This window comes from Danio aesculapii, chromosome 16 (assembly GCF_903798145.1).
Source record: "Danio aesculapii chromosome 16, fDanAes4.1, whole genome shotgun sequence".
Taxonomy (NCBI): domain Eukaryota; kingdom Metazoa; phylum Chordata; class Actinopteri; order Cypriniformes; family Danionidae; genus Danio; species Danio aesculapii.
The window spans coordinates 16,785,847-16,799,239 of NC_079450.1; the positions used below are offsets into that span (position 1 = coordinate 16,785,847).

The following is a 13,393-nucleotide window of genomic DNA, read 5'->3' on the forward strand; positions in this document are numbered from 1 at the left end:
TGAATAATGCATTAAATTTCAGGGGGTTTTTTTTGTTTAGTTTTTTATATATAAATAAATAGCAATACAGCATCACAAACATGAGTAAATGCTGACTGAATTTCTTTTTGGGTGAATTATCCCTTTAAGACCCATTCATAGCAAGAATGAGAGCTACATTAGCATCTGATAGACGATAGCATTGTTTCTTATATTCATGTGCTGCAGTTTTTTTGTCATCTGCTGCTTTAAACGTTTATATTCTGATCAGCTTTTAGTTTTATTAAAACTTTTTGAAAGAGTTTCCAGCAATGTTGTTTTTTCTCAGCAGTGGACTCTTCTATACCTCTATATTAAGAATGTACTTTTCTTGATAATCATAACACGTTTAGAGATTTATATTAAAATATTTTTACCCTTATTAATATTTTTATCATCCTTGGAAGGAATTGGCCTTTCTTATCGAAGATGCTTTATAGAAATCCATTTTACTTGAATGTGTGTTTGGAGTTAGTTTTGTTGGCCAAAGAAAACGTTACTAATGAGATTTTAACTTTTTCAAATGTTATATTCTCATTTAGACAGTGATGTTTCTGTTTAAAAAGAGTAGGGAAACAGTCAAATATGACTCTTGTCTTTTATTGGTCAACCACACAGTTAGCCAATGTTGCTAAAAGGAAAACAGACCAATCAATATGAATATTTTCAGAGATTTATACCGTTTCAAATGACTTATTTCTGAATAAGTGTGCACATTGAACTGTGATACAATTCACTCTCAACGTGCATAAACCTGTAGGAGACAATAAAAAAGTCAGCAACAATACTCATGTAGGCTGTGGCATTGACACAATGCTCAATTGGTACTAATAAGCCCAAAGTGTGCCAAGAAAATATCCCCCACACATCAGACCACCACCACCAGCCTGAATCGTTGATACAAGGCAGGATGGATCCATGCTTCCATGTTGTTGACGCCATATTCTGAACTTACCATCCGAATGTTGCAGCAGAAACAGAGACTCATCAGACCAGGCAACGCTTTTCCATTCTTCTATTGTGCAATTTTGTTGAGCCTGTGCAAATTGTAGCCTGAGTTTCCTGTTCTTAGCTGGCAGGAGTTGCACCCGGTGTGGTCTTCTGCTGCTGTAGCCCATCTGTTTCAAGGTTCGATATGTTATGCATTCAGAGATGCTCTTCTGCATACCTCAGTGGTTATTTGAGTTTCTGTTGCCTTTCTAACAGCTGGAAACAGTCTGGCCATTCTCCTCTGACATAAGGCATTTGCACCCACAGAACAATCGCCCACTGGATATTTCTTCTTTTTTGGACCCTTCTCTGTAAACCCTAGAGATGGTTGTGCGTGAACATCCCAGTATATCAGCAGCTTCTGAAATACTCAGACCAGCCTGTCTGGCACCAACAACCATGACACATTCAAAGTAACTTAAATAACATTTCTTCCTCATTCTAATACTCGGTTTGAACTACAGCAGATTGTCTTGACCACGTCAACACAACTAAATGCATTGAGTTGCTGCCTTGTGTTTGGCTGATTAGAAATTTGCACTAACAAGCAGTTGGACAGGTGTACCTAATAAAGTGGTCGGTGAGTTTATTTCTCCATAATCATTCTGATCCACATTGTTAAGGCATTTTTAGGTATAGTAATAAACAGGTGTCAGTTTTGATGCACAAAAACCATTAAAAAAAAAGAGGACAGCACACCTGCAGGTTATTATTTATTTTGTTTACATGTTGTGCATGTCATATAGTGCAATTAAAACCTTACATTTTCAATAATTTAATACATCTGAGGCATCCAGACTTTAAAGGGTTAGTTCTAACACATAATAATGTACACACAATTTACTCACCCTCAACATTCACAAGTCTTTTTCATCTTTTGAACACAAAAGAAGATATTTGAAGAATTTGTAAAAGCTGTAACCATTATCTATGTTTCCATCCAAAGATGCGAATTAACTTTATGTGCAAAACAGCAATGTCACATAAAACACGTGCAAATAATGCAGCGTTTCCATCCAATGAGTCAAAAAGAACCAAATCGTCACTTCCTGATTAACTGGCCCCAAATATCAAGATTAAAAACAGAATTTGATCCAGTAGGGGAAGCTGCGTGAATCTTTTCTTTATTTAATAAATGACTTGCACCTCTTAAATAATAGCTTAATAACACTAATACCGAAATAGTTTAGGCATTTTAGAATGACCAAAACAAAATGTCAGATGTTTTACAATGTGCTCAGCCTGCTGGTTTGTCCATTCACACACATTTTTATCATCACATGATGTCTTATAACAAAATCACATGACCTTTTTAAGTGCGCATACTGGAATTTGTTCGGTAAAAGTGTTTCCATAAAACATTTATCCTACTCAATTATGCTCATGTTTTTAATGCACATTTTCAAAATTTATGCGCATCTTGGCATTTCCATCCAAAATGCACGTAAAAATAGGTGGATGGAAATATAGCTTTTGACAGCAGGAAAAACATTACTATAGAAGTCAATGGCTACAGGTTTTCAGCATTCTTTAAAACATCTTCTTTTGTGTTCAGCAGAAAAAAAACAAACCTAAACAGGTGTGTGACAAGTAAAGGGTGAGTAAATGATGACAGTTAAAATCTTTGAGTGAACTAACCCTTTAAGCCAATACAGTACATTGAGATCTAAACAGAGCTTAACATTTCATTAGTCTTTAAATAAAGGCAAACAAAGTGGATTGTATATTAGAGTAACAAAAACACTGAATCACTGAACAATGAATTTGGCCTATTGATGTGAGGTGAAAGGCCAAAGCCAATTATTGAGATTAATTACCATTTTTACCTCATTCATATTTAAAAAGTCTTTCTCGCTGCTACGCATCCTTAAATATCATCTTAGTAAAACTGAAGCCCAACTGTTCACCATAAAAGATTAATGATTCTGTCAAAATTATCAGTGTCATTACTATTCAGCATGCCTTTTTTGTTCATAAGCAATTCAAAAGTAGCTGCAAATTTGATTAGCCCGTCTGGCCGATGATATAACTAACAATGAACGCAGCATTAATGAGTATTATAACCCAGAGGCACTCAACTGTGACCTTTTGTCATCACAAACAGATTGGACGGTTGTTATTAGTAACATGGCTCTGGGCATCTCAATCTTTAGTGTATTTGGAATTTCTATACACTACATTAGTGCATAGTGAGTTTGAGTTACATTTAGCTCATAGAGTTCAGTCTTTGGAGTAACTGGTCTGCCTGAAAAATGAAGACAGACAAGAGATTAGACAATAGTATACTTCACTTTTTTCTATTTACACTCTAGAGTCCACGTACTGTGCAATTTCTGCTATCTAAGACTATACGTGTACGATTTTTGTAACCGACAGAAAAGAAAATGATTGAGCAAATTACTCTGGAGCCCAAATATACTTAGTTTGTTAAATGTACATTAGCATAAATGCAAAAGTAAAATTTAAGACATTTTGAAGACCATTATGAATGAAATTTCAGACTTACACAGGGCTAAACACTAAGGATTTTTTTCTGGTCCAGTTTTACTTGCCTCATCAAAGGAAAAAAAAGAAGCAATTTTAATGATTTCTTAAATATATTTTAAATAATGTGTCAAAACAAGCAAGCTCTAGCTGTATACATACACTGTTTTCAACATAACTTTTCTTTTTAAATTGACAAGTTTTGGAAGCTATAATAAACTAAAGGTATGCACAACAGTCTGTAAAGGCCATTGTGCTCACCAGCTTTCAATAAACATATGGAGAGCTATTAAACAAATGTTAATGTAAGGAAGGTAATTAAATATCATATTGGTAAATAGAGCTAAAACTTGTGCTTTTGTTAAAAATTCTATTGAGGTGATTGGATGGGTGTTGGCCCGACTGTTTAAAATGATATGACTTAAAATTTTGTTTTTGAGATTTCAGACATTTTAAGACCAAAGTAGTCTTTAAGTGTGCACAGACACAGGTCAGGATTCCCACACTAAGCCAAATATCAAATTCCCTGACTTTTTACTGACTAAAAAGCTGATTTTCCATGATCTATAGTGACAGACAGAATCTGCGGACATTTTTTGCTATTTCTGTGCAGAATTTTGTTGGAAAAAAAAAATACATAAATAAATAGACGCATTTATGAGGAATGGTTTTGGAAGTACCGTAACTAAAAACTTATTATATTAAATAAAAAATAATATCTTTTTAGCTTTTATTTATTGTTTACAATCTACATCCAATTAGATTCACTTATTTGTTAAACAAAGCAAGTCTCATATAATATATCTACTAATAGACAGAAAATATTACTTACAAACTCTACTGTAAATAAATTTTCATTTTAGTCAATAATATTTCTGAAATTAATTAAAACATTTAATAAATATAAATTGACAAACATTTACACAGTTATTAAATAGACTCAATGATGGGATTTCTGCATGTACTACCTATGGACCTATCTATGATAATTGAGATTAAACAGGCTTTAGCTTGAATATCATTTTGCATGACTTTGCCACTATGAGAACAGCAATGTATAATTTACCTCAGATCTTGAAAAAAGTCTGATGAACTGATTGGCCATTCTACAGCTTGATTTTCTGTCTCTAAAAACAATTAAGAGTTTTCTTGGCTGTGTTTTGCAATAATGTCCACTCTGATTTCATCTTCATAATCCTGCTAATTTAGATGTTGGACTGAAACAGCTAATATTCATTTACAATGACGAAGGGCAGAGGGTTGCTGAATACCTACTGAGAGATTTCAACTGCTGTCTGGACTTTCACTGCTTTTCTACATCTCCCTTTCATCATGTGTTCAATACTTTTTTCCTGTGTCATTTCACTTTACTATGCATAACTTAATTTGTAAACTAATTCGTTTTGTTTTCTTTGCACATATGGATTTCTTTGGTTGTTACCAACATCCAGTGAATTTCCAGTCAACAGCACCTTTAGAAAAATGTTTTCTTAGAAAAACTATGACGTGTTCAATACACATTTCCCCCACTGTATATAAAATTTACTGACTTTTCAATGTCTGGAATAGACCTCTTAAAATTTCATGATACTCCATAAATTCCATGACCCGTGGGAACCCTGACAGTCGTTCAACAAACAGCTAAATACAACATTTTTAGCTCTACTGTCACAGAGAGATTTTTACAACACATTTTAATACAAGTTTTAATAACTAGTAATTTATAATAACTCAATTCGTTTGTGTTTTTCTAGTTACTATAGTGTAATTGAAAGAATTAACTTGGTTAATTAGGTTGTTAACTAGGCAAGTCAGTGGTTTGTTCTGTAGCCAATCAAAATAAAATGAGGGATGGCAATAATATTGACCTTAAAAATAGTTCTTAAAAACATTTAAAACTGCTTTTATTCCAGACAAACTAAAATGGATTTGACTGACTTCAGAAGAAAAAAATATTTTAGGAAATACTGTGAAAATGTCATTGCTCTTTTAAACATTACTTGGGAAATACAGAATTTCACAGAAGGGCTAATAAATATGTTTTCAATTGTATTTGCATACTTCAAAACAATTAGAAATCAAAAATGATATAAAATAAAAACAAAAAAGCTGTATATTGTTGTAATTTCTAAGACTGCAAGATTTTTCCACTCCAGGAGCATCAGTAATCTGCCTGTGCTCTCAAAAACAAAAAAGGTTTTCATTCCTCTTCCACAGTAGCTTGTCCATTCTAATCTAATACGATTTGCTTGTTCCAATTACAAGACAAAAGGTCTCATTCAACAGGCGTAATAAATGGACACGTTTTGCTATGCTCCAAAAAAACATTTTGTTTGTTAATGCATCAATAACCTGCTCCGAGGGAAAGTAATTATTAGGCAAACAGAATTTTTAGCTATTTGTGTGCAGAATTTAGTAAAAAATAAAAATTAAATAAATTAAATCTGTGGATTTATGTTGAATGATTTTAAAAGTGTAGGAGCTGAAACACTAAACATCAATTTTAGTTTTGTTTTTCGAAACAAGCAAACTCTAGTTGTATACATGCAGTTTTTTTTCAATAAAGTTTTTAAAGCTATAATAAACTAAATGTATGCACAACAGTCTGTAAAGGCCAGTGTCTTCACCAGGTACTTATATATACACACAGATACTTAAAAAAACACACAATTAAAAAAATATATTAATAATAAATAATTAAATAAATGTTTATAATTAAAAATCCATTATTAAAGTACTTGTTTGGTAAACAAAATTACAGTAGCTCTCTCGTATAATACAGCCACTAAAAACATTATTATTTTACAACATTTATATATATGGAGGACAAGGATTGCCGGTTTGAAATAAAACAAAGAACCAAATTATCAATTTAATAATTGAATCATACAAATGTGTGTAAATAAATGACCATTTATTGGTGCACAATTAATGGACAAATAAATGGACATATTTAAATGTGCTTATTTAAATTGTGATTTTAAATGTCATTTAATTAAGCAATAAACTATGCATTTAAAAATAACTTTTAAAAGTATAAATAAATAAAACATTTTATAATATGTTTAATTCATGTTTTAAAACACTGATTAATTAAACAATAAAAAAGTATTAATAAATCATTTAAAATGCATTTAAATAGCTTTTTAAAAAGGCATTTGACAAATGCTTTTCTCTCTCTTAGCCACTTGCGCTTTGACACTTGCAGTTCTTTTCCTTTTGCAACATGCATTTCTCGAGTTGAAAAATAAATTTAGTTAAAAAATGGCTTTGGACAGCACACACGTGGGAGCAACCAATCAACTTTATTAAAATTGTGATTTATTTATATACATTTTTATGCTTCAATTATTAAATTGATAATTTGATTCTTCATTTTATTTCTAACCGACACTCCTGGTCCTCCATACATACATATTCCCAAATGATGTATAACAGAGCAAGGAAATTTTCATAGTATATTTGATAATAGTTTTTCTTCTGGAGAAAGTCTTATTTGTTTTACTATATTTGTTTTATTATATATATATATATATATATATATATATATATATATATATATATATATATATATATATATATATATATATATAAATAACAATATTTATATAATATAATATAATTAATATATTTACACACATTTACATAAGTAAATACATTTATTTATGTGTATGTGAATGTGAAATTTGTGGAAATCTGCATATTTCTGCGGGCACAGATTCCATGTGGGCCTAGACTAATTATTAGTTTTAGTGGATGTAAATTCTTTGTGCTTTTAAAGAGTATGGTGGGTTATATTGTTGAATATTTTTATTTAATTGCTTACCGTAACAAACCAATACGAGTTTAACCTGTAGATCAAACGTGACATGAAGCCCATCTGACTGACGGGCGCCAGAACATGAAGATGTAGATGTGTGACGGAGCAGAATGGAGGCCAATGGAAGCCAAACCTAGAAATTACAACAGACACGTAAATAAACAATTCACAAGCTATAAATATGAACTTGATTGTAGTGCAAGTACCAGATGTGTTCCATTACCTAACATCACTTAAATCAGTCACATTGTTCTTCTCAAGTATGTTTTTCCCTGTTTCCAGCATCTTCTCCACTGAAAACCACAAACATATTGGTGTTATTTATATCTAAGATGTTGTGCATACTTAAGCTGGCAATTGTGATGGCTTGTACATGTTAAAACTCACTCATTACTTCAGATTGTTACTGTGGTAAGGCTCCAGAGTAGCTACTGTCCGAAACATCTAAACATTTACAGCAGTCTATAATCACTCACAGTGTGTTTACCTAACGGTACGTGCTCTTTGTTGAGAGATTTACAATTGCCAACATGTTTACTTGGCACAACCAGATAGTGATGAGGAGCTCCAGGGTGTATATCTCGGAAACAGGACACGGTCTCATCCTGGAGGAAGAAAAAAAAAAGGAAATTTTATATCAAATATTTCAGTTAATTACTATTTTTCTGTTTCTATTAGTGGTTTGACTTTTTAATAGTTGTTTTAACAGCACTTTTGCAACATATAGGCCCAGTTTCACAAACCAGGCTTAGATTAAGCCAGGACTAGGCCTTAGTTAGGCTGAATAATCCAAATTTATAAAAATGGCCTTAGAAAAATATATTACTGGTGTGCACCTGGAGAAAAAAATGACACTGATGTATTTTAAGACATCTCACTGCAGGTTATTTTGAGTTGAGACAGCTCAAACATGCAATTTAATCTTGACTAGCCTTAAACCTTGTTTGTGAAACCGGGGGACGATGTTTTAAACGCTCCTAAAACGTGACTTATTTGTGGCTCAAGGACAATTTAAATGTTTTTCAGAGTTAAAAATTGATAATAATTTGGACAATAGACTTTTACTGCTATCTGCAAATATGCAATTACTTTGAAAGGGAATATAAAACAAAGGGACTTCTGGACTCGTGCAAAAACATTACCTTTCTGGAACAAGGTTTTGTCGGTAATGGAAAAGATCTTAGGATACAATATAGCAAAAACTTTATTACAAATTATCTAGGAAACTATGAAGAGGTGGTAGTGGAGGAGGATGTTTACCCTGTAAATATATTAAGTGTGTCAAGCAAGAAGAGTATAACCAGATACAGTTACAAGCATGACACCCCCTCTTATTGGTGATTGGATAGAAATTGGGAAGGAAATAAGCATTATGGAAGAATTGACAATTATTTTAAGACTTAAAAAGGACTTATTTCGAAAACATTGGAAGAAATGGATTGATTACTGCAATGTTGACAAATGTTGAATGCATTGAATCTGGAACAATGTAAACCCTTCAATGTTGTGTCTTTTATGTATTTATTATTACTATTTTTGTATTTGTTTATTATTTGATGTGGAATACTGTATATTTTTGAATGTAAAATGTTCTGTTGTAAAATTTTAAAAAGTTCTCAATAAAAATAAAGTAATTAAAAAATAAAAAATAAAATACATGAACAATAATAATAATATATAAGACCTAAAACAGTTAAAGGTTTACTTTTGATTGAAATTGTAAAATTAACATTTTAAAACATTTCAGTCTCTCCAGATAAAAGTCGTTGTCTGATAACATTAAAAACAGGGCATTCCAAGCATACAAAAATAGAAAGTAAAAAACAAAATAACTGTAATATTAACTAGTCATAAAAAGTTGAATACTTTTTATTTTAATGCATTTTTCCTAGATTTAAAGTGTGCTCCATTTATCCATTTTAGTCAGTTTCACATTGTATGATCATTTAAGAACTTTTATATAATCTAATAAACATGACTTATTGTCCCTTTTGTTAAACAAATTGAAATACAAATAGGTGATGAATATAAGAATAACTATAAGAAGACATGGAAATACATTTCTGTTTAAGATAATATAAATTGTTTAGCATCATCTTCAATATTCCATTATTAAATAATATTTAATAGTATTTTATACTCCATTTATTAACAAAAAAAAAAAAAAACAAGGACATACTGTTATGATATAAACAAGATGGTGTAATGTTTTCCATCCCTAAAATACTGGTTTTGTTAGACATGTAATGTGCTGTGTGATCGTTAGCCTAATTCCTGTCAACATCTAAGTCAAGTGTAAAACAGTATACAAAAACACATAAAATAATAACAACTGTAACATTAATATGGCATTAAAAAAGTGTATTCTTTTTATTTTAATGCATTTTTCTTAGATTTAAAGTGTGCTTCATTTATACATTCTAGTTTCATAATGCATTATTATTTTATAACTTTCATATCATCTAATAAATATGAGTTACTCTTTCTATTGTAAAGTAAATTAAAAAACAAATACATTTCTGTTTAATAGAATATAAACTGTTTAGCAGTTGGCACAAACTAGGCAAAACAACGACAATGATAAATAGAAACAATTAGATAACGTAATCTATTTTACCTAATCTATTCATCTTTAATACTGCATTACTCTTAAAATACAATAACCTTTATGAAATTTTGTGATTAAAAATACAAGGACATACTGTAAGGATATAAACAAAATGGTGTATTGTTTTTCAACCCTCAAATACTGGTTTTGTTAGACATGTAATGTGCTGTCTTCTTTAGCCTAATTTTTTGTATCGTGCAACATCATCCCAGTTCTAAGTTAATTGTAAAACAGTATACAAAAGCACATAGTAAAATAATAACAACTGTTACATTAACAGGCCATTAAAAAAATAATACTTTTTATTATCTTAGATTTATAGTGCGCTTTATTTATACATTTTTAGATAGCTTCATATTGCATTATTATTAGATAACTTTTATATAATCTAATAAACAGGAGGTATTGTTTCTTTTGTGGAGCAAATTTAAATACAAATAAGGGATGAAGATAATAATAAGAATACTAATTATAAAAAGAAATAGAAAAACATTACTTTTAATAGAATATGTACTGCTTAGCAACTCACAAATTGGTCAAAACAGAGCAAAACTTAAATATATACATTGAATTAGAAGTCATTTTTCGTCTTTAACACTGCATAATACGTTATTCGTAAACTACAATAATCCTAATAAAATATTAATAATATAAATAAAAATAAAAGAACATAGTATAAGATATAAACAAATATATGTGTTGTTTTCCACCCCTCAAATAATGGTTTCGTTACACACTTGATCTTTTGCCTAATTCTCGTATCGTCCCTGGCACATTTTCACGCATCTAAGTTAATAAAAAAGAAACTGACAGCACACTTACGCTGTGTAGAAGCTCAGTTCCCATCTCCCCCTTTAATATTTTACAGAAAATACATTTTTTGTCATATTCTTCATCAGTATGACTCGCTGTACAGCTCTCAGGTGTCGGTGTGTTTGCGGCGTCTGCCATCTTCAAAACGTGACGTCAGCACTAATTACATCATCACGAACAAAAGCTTCACGACTTTTCAACATACAAGTCCTTTGTGTCTAAAGATTCGAAGGCACAAATCCTTAAATATAAAACTAAAACCCCTCTTTAAAATAAAAACTGCTGCACATTTCAATGTGTACATATCTAAAAATAACAAGTAAACGAAATAGTTAAACGAAATAATAGTTTTGAGCAGTGATGAAATTAATTACTGATCACTGTACTCTTAATTAATTAATGAATACTGTATAGCCAAGGAACAAATTTAGTATCAGATAAAAGATTTTATCCTTTTATAATTAGGCCTAGTTTAACATTATTACATGCAGCTATAACCAATAAGATAATAATAATAATAATTATTATTATTATTATTATTATTATTATTATTATTAACCAAACATTTTATACTAAATAGTGTTTCAAAGCAGTTTAGAGAATATTGTCTAAAACAAACAATGGGGTACATACACACAGACTATTAATTTCAGTCAGCCAGTCCCAGGGCTTTGGGTTAATTCTCATCCCATACAAGCTCTGATTTCTTTAAAAATCAGCAATCTTCGCTGCCTGGCTGAGATATGATATAAAGTGAGTATCAGACCAAACAAGAAAAACTGCATTAAATGATATTTTTCCACACCATGTCTTTAAGATATGGAAATTCATTTTACCCCAGTATTTTCAATGGAATTTCTGTGTTAGCCTGCTGCTAATGACGGCGCTTGCGTTTAAATGGTTTTTCGTGTCTTTTTACTCTTTAACAACCAAAATGGATGCTTAAGTCTATTTTACTGATTATATTTGAACTACATTACAACATCTATGCTATAAAAGGAACCTTATGATATTGAAAATAGTCACATTAAGCTTTCACCTGAAGTTTATCATTGGCTGAAAAACACTAGCTGTGCTTATATTTTTAATTGGGGAGGAGGTCTTAGGAAGGAGATCTTTAATTAATGCTCAAATATAATGTTCAGACAGTAAGAAATAATAATGACAAACAATAATAACAAAATAAAGAGGAAGAGGAACCTAGAAATGAAAATTGAAAATGATTTTGGGAATTACATTGCCATTTAAAAGGAAAAGTATTAAAGACAAATAAAGCTTCTTTTTTTCAATAAGAGCTATTGCTTCATTTCTTTTATGAAAAGGGAAGCTGAAATTTTGAATATGTAAAAATAACACCAAAATCTAATTAGTTACATTATTTCTCTGCCTTTGCTGTTGAATTGAATTGTTCCAAAACAAATCACATTAATCTAATGAAATCCAAAATAATTTGTCTTTTTGAAATGAATTTAAATGACTCCAAAAGAGATGAACAACAGAATCACCAAAGAAAAAAACAAATGGAGAAACTGTTATTATTATGTAATTCATTGCAAGGTAGAACTTATGAACTATTTTACATAATTGAATAGGAGAAAGACATGGCTTTAAAACCAAGGTCAAGAAATAAAGTCAACCAGCAAAAGTATAGCCACAACACCAACACCACAATAATTCCATCCAACCCTCAAAACAAAAATAGACTTCATTTTGTAAAATGCAATTTAGCAGAATTTTTATTTTATTTTTTAAATAGCATTTCATTTTTCCCATGAAAGCTCAAATAGGCTTGACACATGAGAGCCAATGAAGCTCACTGGTTGCATATCTTGTGGCAATTAATTTCAAGTTTATTTGTATAGCATTTTTACAATACTTATTACACAATATTAAAATGAGAAAAGTTAGGTTATTAGTTACTATACATTTATTTAACTATTAATAACTATTAATTGCTTAAACTTTAATTAACTAATAACTAATTACTAATAAGTTCATCAGTTAAAGTTATTAAATATAAACCTAATTATCCTACAGTTATATAGTATGTGTGATGTCCTCGATAACTGTTGTCCTAGAAGTTCTCAGATAGTTGGCACCAAGAACCAATAATTTTCAATCTTGCATGTCACGAGGCATAACTGAGGTTCTCGAAGAACCAATGAAGCTCTATCTTGCATGTCACAAGGCACATCTGATCTTCTGCAAGGACCGATAAAGCTCTTTCTTGCGTGTCACATGGTACAACAGTGCTTCTCAACAAAAAAAAAGCAATCAGGCTTATTCGTGTGTATCAAACCACAGATCTGCACTTCCCCAAGAGCCAATCAGGTTAATTCTTATGGATCAAATCATAGATCTGATCTTCTCCAAAAGCAAATATTGTTGTGTATAGAACTGCAGATCACTGATCTTCTCGAAGAACCAATCAGATTCATATTTGTGTATCAAACCACATATCTGAGCTTCTCCAAGAACCAATGAGGTTTATTCTTGTGTATCAAACCACAGATCTGAGCTTCTCTAAGAACCAATCTGGTTTATATTTGTGTCTCAAACCACATATCTGAGCTTCTCCAAGAACCAATGAGGTTTATTCTTGTGAATCAAACCGCATATCTGAGCTTCTCCAAGAACCAATGAGGTTTATTCTTGTGTAT

The 13,393-nt window shown here is 30.9% G+C and overlaps 1 protein-coding gene across 1 annotated transcript; it reads right to left on the reverse strand.

Annotated features, from left to right (window-relative positions):
* Positions 1 to 2,164: 2,164 nt before the first annotated feature.
* hint3 (histidine triad nucleotide binding protein 3) lies at positions 2,165 to 10,880 on the reverse strand. The gene is made up of 5 exons (XM_056475392.1): positions 10,743 to 10,880; positions 7,800 to 7,917; positions 7,536 to 7,605; positions 7,319 to 7,445; positions 2,165 to 3,253 (listed from the first exon to the last, which is right to left on the reverse strand). Exons 1-5 carry the CDS (start codon positions 10,869 to 10,871, stop codon positions 3,215 to 3,217), a joined length of 483 nt encoding a protein of 160 aa, XP_056331367.1. The 5' UTR covers positions 10,872 to 10,880; the 3' UTR covers positions 2,165 to 3,214.
* Positions 10,881 to 13,393: the final 2,513 nt, after the last annotated feature.

What these genes read in the sequence shown, in the direction of transcription:
- hint3 (XM_056475392.1), bottom strand. Translation starts at nt 10,871, where the DNA reads ATGGCAGACGCCGCAAACACACCGACACCTGAGAGCTGTACAGCGAGT. An exon ending in CAAAGAGCACGTACCGTTAG is followed by an intron (nt 7,606 to 7,799) that starts GTAAACACACTG and finishes TGTGGTTTTCAG; the next exon opens with TGGAGAAGATGCTGGAAACA. An exon ending in ACTCGTATTGGTTTGTTACG is followed by an intron (nt 3,254 to 7,318) that starts GTAAGCAATTAA and finishes TTCATTTTTCAG; the next exon opens with GCAGACCAGTTACTCCAAAG.